The sequence below is a fragment of the Caretta caretta genome, chromosome 7, assembly GCF_965140235.1.
Source record: "Caretta caretta isolate rCarCar2 chromosome 7, rCarCar1.hap1, whole genome shotgun sequence".
Classification (NCBI taxonomy): domain Eukaryota; kingdom Metazoa; phylum Chordata; order Testudines; family Cheloniidae; genus Caretta; species Caretta caretta.
In genome coordinates this window covers 81,789,842-81,805,290 of record NC_134212.1, presented here as the reverse complement: position 1 = coordinate 81,805,290, position 15,449 = coordinate 81,789,842, and the positions used below count along the sequence as shown (strand labels likewise).

General features: G+C 42.9%; 1 protein-coding gene and 1 long non-coding RNA gene across 2 annotated transcripts in view; one reads left to right on the top strand and one right to left on the bottom strand.

Moving 5' to 3' along the window:
- MYPN (myopalladin) overlaps nt 1–15,449 on the bottom strand; it is a 114,339-nt gene that overhangs the window by 7,568 nt on the left and 91,322 nt on the right. The window contains exons 18-20 of the mRNA XM_075130855.1: nt 14,115–14,322; nt 7,462–7,627; nt 3,337–3,470 (exon numbers count right to left, since the gene is read on the bottom strand). Of these exons, the coding sequence (XP_074986956.1) occupies nt 3,337–3,470; nt 7,462–7,627; nt 14,115–14,322 (508 nt within the window). The remainder of the gene's footprint in view (nt 1–3,336; nt 3,471–7,461; nt 7,628–14,114; nt 14,323–15,449) is intronic.
- LOC142072793 (uncharacterized) overlaps nt 1–15,449 on the top strand; it is a 171,048-nt gene that overhangs the window by 65,926 nt on the left and 89,673 nt on the right. The gene's annotated exons all lie outside the window — the stretch shown is intronic.

The window sequence follows — 15,449 nt, the reverse complement described above, 5'->3', positions numbered from 1 at the left end:
TGCTAATTGGATGCACAAATTCAGGAGTTGGTGTGCAGATTTGAAACCCATTTGGAAAAAGTGTCCTTTAAAAAGTAGATCCATCTTCTTAAATTTTGACATGTAGTTGATTCCGTAGCTGACAAATGCAATTTCATAATAGATCATTTCATATTCAAACATCATAGTGATATTTAGGGCATAACAGACAATTGGCAGATGTAATCAACACTGATCAATTAGAAAAACAAAGCAGCTAATCACTGGAGAGATGCTTGGGTCCACTGTAAGAGTATTTGTAAATAAATAAAAGAATAGTAAAATCAATAAAAAGATTTACAGGAAATTGGGGCAGAGTTATAGAACAGGGGTTATTTCTGGGATAACTAGGAACACAGTAAATATTTAGGCTGCAGCATTGTAGTAGCTGGATGAGCAGTACTATGTGGGAGACCTGTAAATAAGGAACTAACTGTTACACAAGAGTAGAATCCTTTATCCCTTTTCTGCACTGAACTTTAACTCTAGCCTTCTTTAAGATTCAGACGGTTTTGGATAAACAGCCTTTTCTTTCTCCCAGTCTCAAACAGGTTCCCACTCTGGTGATACCCTTTATGTTGATTATACATATTTTTTTCTTTAAAATGTTTCTTCACTGAATTGGAGACACTGGAGCTGGAGAAGACTATTAACTACCAGAACCACCTGACACTGCAGAACTGTTCCCTTCTCTGTTAGTTCTAGCTCAGTTCTAAATGGCACAAATGATGAGGCTTCTGTCACTTCCCTTGGCAGATTTTCCAGAGTCTCTTAGAAAATGTTTTCTGACACTCAGTCCAAATTTTCGTATATCATTTCTCTTAATTGGACCACCTAAACAATTCCTTTCTGTTCTTGCGGTTTGCACTCTTTAGGTGTGTGCTATTCATATCTCCTTCAAAATATGGGATGCTTTAGATATATATTTATTTAATCTTTTTTAAATATGCCAATCTCTCTCTGGCTCCCTATGTCTATCATCAAGCATTAATGAAGTTTAAAATGCAATTCTCCATAAGGCCACTGAGTGGCGGAATCTGACAAGGATGTGGACTAATTCCATGGCACTGGCAGCCTGGCTTTTTTCTTTTTTTCCAGGTAAAGTAGCCTAGTAATTCCTTTTAAAATGTAGATTAAAAGGATTGAAAATTCTCAGCTTGTGACTAATGCTGCAGAAAAACGGCCTACAAAGTATATGTGAGCTATCTTATTACACAGCTTAGGCATTCAGGATAAACGTTTTTTAATTCCTTACTAGCTACAGATAATGGCTATGCTGTTGTTACAATGGCATTTACTTTCATCTAGGGGTTCATAGCTGCTCAATATCATAGTTTCAAACAGAGTGTTCTATGTCAGATGAACTGTGCATGGTGGCTCTGTATGTTCTTGTGGAAGCATACAAAGTGGTTGATTAAATCAAATGAAATGCTCAGATACCTACTTGTAGAAAAGACTATTAGTGAACAGTACACATTCCTGAAAGAACAGAATTTGGACCTCCTCTTAAATGCAAGATTTTCTTTTCTAACAAGACAAACTGAATGAATTTGTTTTAAAAGACATGGAGGAAAAGAACAGGGTGCTGGACTGGTAAAGAAGAATGGAGCCTTTTAGCATTAAGTCACTGGCTTCAACAGAGGACAGATTGATTTGATTGCCAAAGTTGTTCAGTGGCCTAATCAGTTTTTAGAGTAATTGCTATGGAGCTCTAGTGGTTGCATCCCTGCCATCTTCTACTGGACATTTTCATAAAGCCAAGACAGCCATTTTTTAAATACGGACTGAAACTCTGATAGAAAAATATACCAATTTATTCAGTTCCTTCCTTTGGCTTCTCAAATTGTTCTAGCCACAGAACTGCATAATTCTCACTTGCCTAAATGGAAAATTGACTAATAAAATCTGAGAGATGCTCAAGAGAGAATGAACATTGCTGCTTGACTCAATGATTTCATTGAATTATATATGCAGAAAGTAACCTTATGATTCCAAAACCTGTTTCTATGTGAAATTTCTCTCCATAAATGTATATCTTGGAAACCTCTAATGATTCTGCAGGTAATTGCTTATATTTGTGCTGATCGTGTCCCTCAATGAAGTCAGTGGAAACAGAGTGTATCCGATTTGTTCTTTTATCTCTGTATTGTTTACTGCACATCTTGCAATAAAAACTGCCAGGGAGTGGGGTCAGAGGCTTGTTCCGCTCCACCCACGTGGTGCTCCCCAGCCCCCAACTCATAATTCCACCCTCTTCTGTTACGTGCAGAGCCACACTGCCCAGGCATGACTTCACCATGCTGTTTCCGGGATTGGAACCCCGCCCCTACGCAGCAGCCCCCTCTACGCGGCAGCACACCCAGTCCCCTCCTGGTCTTCTATGGCACCATCCTCGAGAGCCTCGAAACCACCCAGGGGTGGCATCCGTCCCAGCTAGGATATCTCTGCCCGTGGTGGTGCCTGGTACAGCCGCCTTGGTTTCAGTGCCAGCAGGGCCCCTAGGAGTCCCTGGTACCTCCCCTGTCAAGCCCCTCCACCCCCTGTGCCACACCCCATGAGTCCCATCTCCCCCCACCTCAGTAACATCCCTTATAGAGCCCCTCCATGCTACACTCCACAGAGTCCCTCTCCGCAACTGGGCATTCATGGCCTGCCATACAATTTCCATACCCAGATGCGGCCCTCAGGTCAAAAAGTTTGCTCACCCCTGACCTATGGGCTACATTGAGTCTGTCAGCTTATCCTGGTGTAAGAGGCAATGCTTAGCTTTGCTTCCTCAGGAGGAACTGTTTATTATTATTTATTTATATTATGGTAGTGCCTAGAGGCCCTATGAGAAAGCAGGGGCCCATTGTAACTAGGCACTGTACAAAAACATAGCAAGACAAATCTCTGCTCCAAAGATTCTTATAGTCAAAATAAACAGGACAGAGGAAGTATTATCCCCATTTTACAGATGGGGGAACTGAGGAACAGACTGTTTAAATGATTTGCCCAAGTCACACAAGCCATGGTAGCACTGGAAAGTGAACCCAGATCTCCTGAGTCTGGTGTACAGCTCCTGCTCTACCTCTCACCTGCAACCAAATTGTGATGCAAGAGTGCTAATATGACCATGCAGGATGTGTGTGGTTCTTACTTCTCTTTGTGGCCATATTAGGCTGCGGACATACTCTGAGTCTATACTAAGAATGGGTCTATTCAATTCCCATCAATGTAAATAAAAAGATTTTAGCAAGAACTGCAAAGAGTACAATAAGAACCAAAGCACGTAAGTTTTGCTTTGTTTTACTTAGTAGTCAATAGTAGGACACCTACCATATATATCAAGTCTAGCAGTGCATGAAACAATACCAGCTTCATTTTTCGCAGACAGAGTGTACCAACCAGCATCTATTTTCTTGGCAGGTTGAATCAAAAGGCAGACGTACCCTGTTGTGTCTTGATGCATGCTGGAAAAATAAGTGTACAGAATTAGTATTTCCCAAGTGTGCATCTGCTGTTTAGGTTTAGTATCACATAGATTAAATACATACTAAATCATAGTCTTAGAGTGCAGCTTTACTCTGAAGGCCTGTATAAAAGCAGCAACTTCATACTCAACATATCTGCTCCTTGCATGTTCTTGGAGTCTGATCTGTTCATTCTAGTGATTCAAATATGTGTTTTCTCCTCTCAGCCCTGCAGAGCCATCACAACTAAGAGAGAGAGTGAGCTGGATTCTATTCTTTATTATGCATCAGCTACAGAATTGTTAGTAAGTTCCAATTAGTTATACCTATGCAAACCCATTTAAAACAGTTGTAAAGTATTTATTTTTCTAATGCAGAAACTGGAGATGCAATATATGAAATGCCAGCAAAATTTTAATATTAATCCTGGAGGAGAACATTCATAAAGGTAGTAATTAGAGCTGGTTGGAAATTTTCATGTAAAATATTTTTCTGTTGGAAAATGCAGATTCATTAAAATTGAAATGTACCGGGGAATTATTGATTTCAACAAAATCCCAGTGGAAACCTGCCTGGTTCCCTGCCAGCTTGCCCACCTCCCGAGGTCCTCAGCAGCTCACAAGGCAGGATGTCATAGAATGGGATGAGTTTGCTCTGTGGGCTGCTCTCCTCTCATCACCCTGGTGGTTTTCCTCCTTCCCCTCCCATCCTCTCGTATTATGAGCCCTGGAGTTTTCCTTCCCCCAGCAACAGCAGTGGCAGACAGGAAAAGCAAGGATAGGCAGCAATAACATATTCCCAAATGGGAATATTCAGTTTCTCAGGAAATTCTGAGGTTCACAGTTTTGTTCTGATTCAGAATGAAACAAAATCTCAAACATTCTGAATTTCCCAGGTGATGGAAATTCCATCTTCTGGCCAGCTCTGGTAGGAACAGCTTTCCTAAAGGGTAACATTCACTGTTGTTCAGCTCCCCATTTAACTCACCCATATGGGCTATGCTGATGTACCAGGGACACAGCAGCTGTGGAGCAGGTTACATGCATACCCTCTTTCCACTGCAGAAAGGGTCTCCTGGCCTCACGCAGGCCAACATAGAAGATAAGCTTGCTGGCAAGAGAGGGATGAGCCAGGGGAAAGGACTGACATTTTATGTTCATCCAGGCATCTTAACACTGCACAGGTGGCACTGCAGGGCTCGGGTTGGATTTATGATAGGCTGAAATAGAAGCTGTGTAGGGCAGGCCTCATAGAGCAGTCCCACACTCTGGCCTTGGGCTGTGGTGGTGTATGTCACCTCCTTGCTGCACAACACACAGACTGGACGAATACTCAGACTTCCTGTCAATGTTGTGGATGTTGCAAAATTAATTAAAAATGAGACAAGCCAGGACAGAGCTCCATCCTGTTTTTAACTACTTAGCAGACTAGCCAGCAGGGAGCCAATGACTCCATGTTGAACTTAGAGACTGTGAATCTAATTCAAAGATTACATTGACTCACAGATTTACATAGGAGTAGGAATCCTGGCAAAGAAATCATAAAATATAATTAATTTCTAAGCTAAATAAAACCAAGGAAATATTTTATAGCAGATTTTCTTTATTCAGCTAGAAAGCAGTGATGTATTTGAGCCAAAATGCTGGATTCCAAACACTTCTGAGTTTTAGAAATGTGGACTGAAATCTGTACCTGGGCTTGGGCCCAAATTTTGCAGTCAGTTCCTGTCTTTCACGTGCTAAACTAGAACTCTAGATCTGAAATTCAGGGCATTAAAAATAATTATCTGAATATTCTGGTATTGGGCCCATCTGTACTAAAAAGTGAATGCACAAAAAAATTATCTTGTCTGAGAGAAAATTAGCTGCTGTTGCCCACAAAAAAATACAAGGCTTCAACACCAGCATTTGTTACAAGCACAAGCCTATTTGCTGATGCTGATTTTATCTAATGGTGGATTTAATGTCTGACACAACCACTTTTATGCTCACTTCAAAAGAATTAATCAGATGCTTAATGCAAATTTGCTTGTCACTGTATGAATAATGAACATTATTTTAAAATCTACGATATAAAATTGAACCTTTACTTTTCTGCACCCTTCAAACCTTGGGGAAATTAAAGTTTCTAGAATTTTATTGGCAAAAAAAGAAAAAGACAGTGCAATTGTGGGTTTCAGAGTTTCCATTTTAAGGAAGAGGAGAATAATTATTTTATCTACAGCACTGATGAGATCTCTGCTAGGAATCTTAGTATCAAAGATACTAACTACTTGGAAGAAATCCAAAGAGGGAACAATGTCAGTTAGAAGACTGGAGGGATTCCCCATGAGGAAAGATTAAAAAGTTAATTATGCTTAGCAATAACTAAGAGGGGACAGAACTGGCTGTGACTATGTGGAAGGTGTTTAATACCAAAGGCCAAATTCTGAAACAGTATTTCTGGGCCACAAAAATGGAAGCACATTAATGCTGCAGACTAGCAGTGTGTCTCTGTATTAAGGAAGGAGTATTCCTGTCCAGAGCAGGAATAAATCTGCACCAAGTGTGGATAGATGCCAGTTTGGGACCAAGGAGCTTCCTGACTGCTGGATCCTGCTCTGCTAATCCCTTCTATGGCAGGACCTACAGAACTCTCCTCCCTGAGTTCTGGGAGAGATCAAATCTGGGTAGCCAACTTCTGCCTCCTATCCTCCCACTTCTAGGTGCAGATTCTGGTGTCCTCCTCTGTGTACTAGCCAGCCAGCATTTAGGGAACATGAATGAAGAGACATTATTTAGGGTGGAAAGGGGCAGAATGTGTATATAACTGCAAGTAATGGGATGAAATAAATAAAAACTTCCTGAAAGGGAGATCTGTTAGGCTGTGGACTAGGGAAGGGGCGGAAGCCCCATCTCTTGGAATATTTAAAACTAGACTGGACAAGGCAGTGGCTATAATATACTGTACAGTACATTCCTATGTTGATAGCTGGGTGAGGAACTAGACAGGACCTATATGGTTTTCCATCTCTGACTTCTGTGATTATGATGAGTTTGACTTTCTTATTTATTATTTACACCTACAATGTATTGTATTACATTTTAGTCCACTATGTAAACTGAGCTGTAGCTCATTTGTGAATTTCATATTTTGCATAATAATTGCCTATACTCTTAAATCAAATATTTCCCTCTTATCCTAGAATGAGATATTGCTTTAAAAATCCCCTTAATAAAGGTCAGTATCATTTATGATTTTCCCCCAAATCTACCAGTAAAAAGGCAATTTGAAAGATCAAATGATCATTGCGATGATGGATCCCAGCAGCACTTTACTCACAGCTCAGCCAGCTCATCTCTTTTAAGTTTAGTTTTAAAAGCTAAACTGACATAAATATAAAAGAGAAGCTCATCTTTAAATATAAAATTATATTGTTAAATTGGAAAGGTTATGGCATTGAAGTGCTGATGCCTATATTGGTAGGATGCACTGAGCAGAAGGCACATAGGAGGTGATGAAGAACTGAGAGGCAGCTGGGATGAAATTCATCCTGGTACAAAGGCGCAGTTCAAGGCACTTCTTAAACCCTTCAGGGATGGATTATGTATTGCCAGAAAGGCATATATGTGTTTCACAACTGGCCCCATGTAGCAAAGGACTGTGCTGGGGTGAGTATGGGAAGGGGCAAAAGGATCTGTGGTAATAAAGTATAAGTACCATACTATGCAAGTGGCCCAAAAACACTATCACCTCTATTCTAGTCTATTGGCTGGAGCAGTGGCTGTGGGGTGTAGGGAGCTGTGCTGCACTTCTGCACTCTGATCCCAAATTAGGGAAGTGGATTTTATTCCCTTATCCTTCATACTAAAGACCAGTTCCTTAGGCTTTAAGTGGGTGAAATGAATTTCATCTAGAGAGAGGATAAAACCTGCTCTGACAACAAAACTTTTGTGCCAACAACCAGCCAAGGCTCAAGGGGACATTAACTGTGTGAATGACTGTACAATACCTCATCCTTTCTCTGTTTGCAGGGATGGTTTCATTGTCTTTCTTCCAGTAGAATATTGGTGGTGGCATTCCAATCACTCTGCCTTCTAATCTGACTGGGTGCCCTTCAGGCACACCACAATTCTGTAACTTCTCCAGGAATGCTGGGGCTCTTTTGACTTCCTTTGCTGGAAAGGAGGAGGAACAATTACTGTGCATCAATGACTTTATTCAGTCTTTTGCACTGAACCATGTGGAAACAATGCAAAATGATTCCTATGACATCTTAGGCCTTGTCTACACTACCAAGTTTTTTCTCCAAAAACTGCCTTTTGTTGACCAAACAGTGCGTGCCTACACATTGCAATGCGACTTTTGTTGGGAAAGATGCCCGGTTTTGGTGACTAAGTATCTCCACCCCAACCAAGAGACATATCTTTTTCCTCTACATATTTCTCAACAAAGTGCCAGAGTATATAACATGCTTGATTTCATCGCTGTAATTGGCCACCAGGAGGTGTCCCACAATGCCCATCATGACCTTTCTGGTCAGCATTTTGAACTCCACTGCCCTGCAGCCAGGTAAATGACCATCTGCCCCTCCCCCTTAGAAGCCCCAGGAATTTTTGAAATTCCATTTCCTGCTGGCTTGGCGTGGAGAGATCTCATCGCATCTTCCCTGGTGACCTTTGCGGGTTATCGCACCAAACGCTCTCCCGCTTGGACCACCAGCTGTTGGATCTGATCTGTATCTGGGGAGAGGAGGCTGTGCAATCCCAGCTGTGGTTGAGCCATAGGAATTGGGATACCAATTTCTCAAGGCTTATATGAAAAAGGCTATGATTAGGACACACTACAGTGCAGAAAAAAGATAAAGGAGCTGAGGCAGGCATACCATAAGGCAAGGGAGGCAAACTGTTGCTCCAGTGCTTCACCTAAGACCTGTCAATTCTATAAGGAGCTGGACACTATCCTTGGTGGCGACCCCACCTCCATCGCCAAGAGCCCAGTGGATACTTCAGAGGGAATGGAGGTAGTGGAAAGAGGTCCTAACCTGGAGGAAGAAGTTATTGATGAAGAGGTGGAGTTAGACGAGGATGTGCAGCTCCCGGCGGGGTCGCCCGGTAGGGCAGGCAGCCAGGAACTGTTCCCCACTCCAGAGGTGTCTAGCCAGTCTCAGCAGTCACTCTCTGGGGAGCAAGAAGCAGGAGATGAGATGCCTGGTAAGTGGCTGTGGCTTGTGTGGTGCGGAGGTGGGTTCAGGGTATAGAAATGTGGGAGGCCGGCTGCGTTTCTATGAGCTGGACATTTCCCTGTGTAGCTAATTGGTATGGTAGAATAGTGCATTGATGCATGCCAAGATCTCACGGGAATCCTCCAGAGAGATCTCCAGGAAAGTTTCCTGGAGGTACTTGGTAATCTTCTGCCGAAGGTTTCTTCCCCCATTGTAGGAAACTTTCCTGTGCCATTCGGCAATCACTTCTGCAGGGACCAAAGTGGCAGACAGGCAAGCAGCATAGGGAGCAGGGCGGAAGCCACAAGCATGGAGCAGATGTACCCTTATTTCCCTGCTTACTCTTAGCAGTGAGATTTCTGGAAGAATGATCCCTGCCAGTGGAAAAGTGCGGGAGAATTTTAGAATTTTTTCCATAGAATGCTGCACCGCGACCCTTGCAGAGAGTGTGTGCTCTTTTCCCCATGTGGAGCTCCCCCTCATCCCCCCAACACTCACCATGCTTTGGCTGTTCGCAGATATGTGTGCCTGATTAGGGTCAGTGAGAAGGTGATTGTAATGTAGCAAAAGATGTATATAACTGAAATGTTACAATGCTGTCCGTGAATTTAACTATCCCACTTCTGTGCATTGTCCCCTGTGCTTCACCAGATGTGGCTTTCAGGAACACCCCCGCACCCCTCTGCTGAGCGTCTTCACCAGATAAGAAAGCGCCCAAGACACAGAAAAGATGACATGCTCCAATGCAGAGAAAAGGGAACGCCAGGAGTTCTGGGAAGCCAAACAGTAAGACAGAAAAGAGAATCAGGAGTTTGTTAAGGACGCTACAGAGCGGATGATTAAAGTAATGGAGGAGCAAAAGTAGATGCTGCAGTCCTTAATAGTGCTGCAGACTGAGAGATCTATGCTCGCCCACCCCTGCAACACATTCAGAACACTTTTCCATGCCCCACCCCCCAACTCCACCTGCACATTCCCTTCCACTTTCCGGGACTTCTTGGCTTCCCCTTCACTCCACCCCCTCGAACAACTTTCACAATGATAGCTGGTCCTACACACAGCTGTGAAAGTCTGCCCTTCCCTGGTTCCTCTTTTCCCAGCAGGCATCTGTGTGTCTGTGTGTGCTGTTTCTTGTTCAATAAAAACAAAGTTTTTTAATGGTGCTGTTTCTTGTTCAATAAAAACAAAGTTTTTTAATGGTGAATCACCTTAATTTTTTTTTCTACAAATTCAGATTGTAGGCACTACCAATACATGCACAGGCATTGTAATCATTGTCTCACAGGAATATAAGGCCCAAAATGACACAATTGCTTCCTAGGAAAACTAACACAGTGACAGAGATATACATTACTGGTGCTCATTGTCAAAGTGCTGCCTCAAACCCTCCCTGATTCTAATTGCCTCTCTCTGGGCTCTTCTGACAGCCTCAGTATCTGGCTGCTCAAAATCAGAGGCCAAGTGGTCTGCCTCAGCACTCCACCTCTGAGCAAACCTTTCACCCTTAGCTTCTCAGAGATTATGCAACGTATAGCATGCGGCTGTGACTATGGGAATGTTATCCTCATTAGGATCTAGTCTGCCATAAAGGCATCTCCAGCGCGCCTTTAATCTACCAAAGGCACATTCAACTGTCATCCAGCACCTACTCAGCCTGTTGTTGAACCGCTCCTTACTGCTGTCCAAGTGTCCTGTGTAAGGTTTCATGAGCCACGGCTGAAGGGTCCCCCAGGATCACTATGAGCATTTAACATCCCACATTGTAATCTTGTGGTTTGCAAAGGAAGTTCCCACTTGTAGCTTTCTGTATAGGCTGGGTGTTCATGAAGATGCATGCACCTTTCCAGACCACTCCGCGTTGATGTCAATGAAACACCCACGGTGATCCACAAGCACCTGCAACACCATGGAGAATTAGCCCTTCCAATTGATGTACTCTGTCGCAAGGTGGTCTGGTGCCAAAATTGGAATATATGCGCCATCTGTCGCCCCTCCACAGTTAGAGAACCCCATTTCTGCAAAGCTGTGCACTATTTCATGCACCAGAGTCATGGTTCTTCGTAGCAGGATTCGATTTATTGCCTTGCACACTTGCATTAATGCAGCCCCAACGGTCGACTTCCCCGCTCCAAATTGATTCTCAGCTGACCGGTAGCAGTTTGGAGTTGCCAGCTTTCACACAGCAATTGCCACATGCTTCTCTACCGAGGGGGCGGTTCTCATTCTGGTGTCTTGCACCACACACAGTTCTAGGAAAGTGGCTTTCCACATCTGAAAGTGCCGTAGCCGCTACTCTTGAGACCATACCTGCATGATGATATGATCCCACCATTTAGTGCTTGTTTCCTGAGCCCAAAAGTGATGGTCTACCCTATGCAGCTGCTCTGTGAATGCCAAAAGCAATCTAAAGTTGCTCCTATTCATGTCATGCAGAATGTCGGGTGCCTGTGAGTCTTCTTCAGTTAGGAACTTGACGATTAACTGCACTGCCATCTGCAATGTCTTCATGACAGTTAACAGAGAATAGGAGAGCAGTGCGGGATCCATCCCTTCTCACAAAGATGCTGGGGTGCACAGCAGAGAATGGCTGTTGCAAAAATGCCGTGAAATAAAGCCGGAAGTCAATGGAGTGCTGGGACACAAAGCAATGCATCACAGGACATTTAGCCAGGTCTCAAGATGTGCCGCGATCCGTTCTGCCTTCCCACAACACCTAGTAACAGAAGGTGTTGAGCTGGGCTGTGGAATAGGTACCCACAGTGCAATGCTCATACTGTTGACGATGGAGCCCCCAATGTGTATGCGATCTGCTGACAGAGGGAGCAAGTGAGAACATGAAATTCAGATTTTTATTATGACAGGTTTCAGAGTAGCAGCTGTGTTAGTCTGTATCCGCAAAAAGAAAAGGAATACTTGTGGCACCTTAGAGACTAACCAATTTATTTGAGCATAAGCTTTCGTGAGCTACAGCTCACTTCATCAGATGCATTCTGTAGAAAATACAGTGGGGAGATTTATATACACAGAGAACATGAAACAATGGGTGTTACCATACACACTGTAATGAGAGTGATCAGGTAAGGTGAGCTATTACCAGCAGGAGAGCGGGGGGGGGGGAACCTTTTGTAGTGATAATCAAGGTGGGCCATTTCCAGCAGTTGACAAGAACGTCTGAGGAACAGTGGGGATGGGGTGGGGAATAAACATGGGAAAATAGTTTTACTTTGTGTAATAACCCATCCACTCCCAGTCTTTATTCAAGCCTAAATTAATTGTATCCAGTTTGCAAATTAATTCCAATTCAGCAGTCTCTCGGAGTCTGTTTTTGAAGTTTTTTTGTTGAAGAATTGCCACTTTTAGGTCTGTAATCGAGTGACCAAAGAGATTGAAGTGTTCTCCGACTGGTTTTTGAACATTATAATTCTTGACGTCTGATTTGTGTCCATTGATTCTTTTACGTAGAGACTGTCCAGTTTGGCCAATGTACATGGCAGAGGGGCATTGCTGGCCCATGATGGCATATATCACATTGGTAGATGTGCAGGTGAATGAGCCTCTGATAGTGTGGCTGATGTGATTAGGCCCTATGATGGTGTCCCCTGAATAGATATGTGGACACAATTGGCAACGGGCTTTGTTGCAAGGATAGGTTCCTGGGTTAGTGGTTCTGTTGTGTGGTGTGTGGATGCTGGTGAGTATTTGCTTCAGGTTGGGGGGCTGTCTGTAAGCAAGGACTGGCCCATCTCCCAAGATCTGTGAGAGTGATGGGTTGTCCTTCAGGATAGGTTGTAGATCCTTGATGATGCGTTGGAGAGGTTTTAGTTGGGGGCTGAAGGTGATAGCTAATGGCGTTCTGTTATTTTCTTTGTTGGGCCTGTCCTGTAGTAGGTAACTTCTGGGTACTCTTCTGGCTCTGTCAATCTGTTTCTTCACTTCAGCAGGTGGGTATTGTAGTTGTAAGAACGCTTGATAGAGATCTTGTAGATGTTTGTCTCTGTCTGAGGGGTTGGAGCAAATGTGGTTATATCGTAGGGCTTGCCTGAAGACAATGGATCGTGTGGTGTGGTCTGGATGAAAGCTGGAGGCATGTAGGTAGGAATAGCGGTCAGTAGGTTTCCCGTATAGGGTGGTGTTTATGTGACCATCGCTTATTATCACCGTAGTGTCCAGGAAGTGGATCTCTTGTGTGGACTGGTCCGGGCTGAGGTTGACGGTGGGATGGAAATTGTTGAAATCATGGTGGAATTCTTCAAGGGCTTCTTTTCCATGGATCCAGATGATGAAGATGTCATCAGTGTAGCACAAGTAGAGTAGGCGTATTAGGGGACGAGAGCTGAGGAAGCATTGTTCTAAGTCAGCCATAAAAATGTTGGCATACTGTGGGGCCATGCGGGTACCCATAGCAGTGCCGCTGATTTGAAGGTATACATTGTCCCCAAATGTGAAACAGTTGTGGGTGAGGACAAAGTCACAAAGTTCAGCCACCAGGTTTGTCGTGATGTTATTGGGGATACTGTTCCTGACGGCTTGTAGTCCATCTTTACGTGGAGTGTTGGTGTAGAGGGCTTCTACATCCATAGTAGCCAGGATGGTGTTTTAAGAAAGATCACCGATGGACTGTAGTTTCCTTAGGAAGTCAGTGGTGTCTTGAAGACAGCTGGGAGTGCTGGTAGTATAGGGCCTGAGGAGGGAGTCTACATGTTGACTTTCGGGTGTTGACACCACTTTTGTTGACAAAAATTGGTTGTGTAGACACGGCCTTAACAGGTTGTGATTTTATTTTCTAATGAAAGATTACCAACCTGTTTAAGATCCAAGATCCTTAAGGGAATGTACTGAAAATCATATAAAGAACTGATTTTTTTCTATAGATGAATGTATATATGGGGTCCAAACATGCTACCATTGCAGGAAATGAGTGCTGGAGATGTGGATTTCAACAGCACTTTTACCATGGCTGCTGAGGTTTCATCAGGCTTATTAAATAAAATGAGTAGCATTCAGCATTTTTACATTTAAATATTTTTTTAAACTAATAAAACTGTAACTGTGACATGGTAGGGAGGCCATAGAGTATTTTTAAAACCCAAGACTATGTCTTTCCTGGGGAAGAGATCGAGAACAGCAATGTATGAAGGCAGGGACTGAAAAAGAAAAAGATTATGGATGAATAGGCAGGGGTTTGCACATAGATACTGTATAGACTCATCACAGCCCTGAAGGAACAACTGGAATACCTCTACAAAGGAAGCACTGGATTTGATTCTCTTCTTTATATCAGTTTTACACTGGTGTAATTCCACTGACTGCAATGGAGTTACTTTTGACGTACAGTGGCGTGAGAGGAGACTCAGTCTCAATACATACAAAGTAATAGATACAAGTAATTACAGTATCATACTGTACATAGTCTTTTGTTAAAACCTTTCAGTAAGTCTTACCTACAACACTGAGCTCCAGGCTAAATGAATTTTGTCCTGTTTTGTTGGTTGCAATGCAAGTATAAGTTCCAGCATCATTTTGTGTGAGAGGATCAATAAGCAAAGAGTGAACACCAGTCTCTCTGACCAACATCTTGTGAGTGCTATCTGGTAATACAGGTTTGCCATTCAGAAGCCACATCAGGTCTGGAGTTGGTAACCCACTCACCTAACAGACAATGAAACAGCTAAAGAGAAGTGACAGACTGACACACAAATTCAACAACCCAATAAATTAACTATCTTAAGATAACATATGAATGATGTACATGAGAATGTAGAATAGAAAGTGAGGCCGGAGATAGAACTGCTAACTGCTGTTGGTGATTATTTCCAGGAAAAAAATTTGTTCCACAAATAAGATTTATAAAAAGCAAAATGTTAGTATTCTGCTTGTTTTCAGATTGTGATTGGCTGAAACCATAACACTAGATCCGAACTTTTGTAGAATTTAATAGGGATGAAATCAACTGGGTTCTACAGAACTCACTTGAAACACATAGAATTTAATAATACAGAATGAGGTATTTCTGTAGAAGGCTTAAATCAACACACAATAGAATTTTGTCAGTTAATATGATTATTTTATACCTCAATTACATTCTATAGGATTGTTCCATTAGAGATAGGTGCTCACTCAGGGTCAAAAGCTTCCCTTCAATGGAGAGAGGCAAATGTCCAAATTCCACAAATTGGAGAAGGGAAATGGAACCTACCTGGCGTGGAGATTACTTTTCTCCAATCTTGTGAAATCTCCACTTTGCTTTTAGGTCCCCACAAGCACTGGTAGGAGAGCAGTGGTAGAGAGTAACCAGCCACTGTGGCATGCTCACCTACTAAACTCTGAATTATTCCTAAAGAAAATTCACTCAAAATGGGCTATAACTTCCACTCTGTCTTCTACTCCTTTCAGGGCTATAGAAGAGCTACTTGCATGGTAATGGGACTCGTGTCAGCAGTGTGTGTGTGTGTACATCCTCAGATCTGGAATGGTGGAGGCTATGAATTGCTTAAAAGTCCCTGGGTTCTGCACAAATGCTATACCACTGCTTAGCTCATTTGGGCAGACACTAATCACTGTGACCCACAACTCCTCAGAGTTGGGAGCATGGGTCAGTAGGTTGGGAGTTTTTCTTCTCTGTGCCCTTGAGAGAAAGAGGGAATGATAGAGGCTCTGTTGCATTTTTCTAAAAATATTAGTCTTCTTACTATCAATAAAATACAGTATGAACCTTGGAATGAACAGCATACAGTATCTTCAATCATTTCTGCCCCACTTTTATAGCTATATGGGGG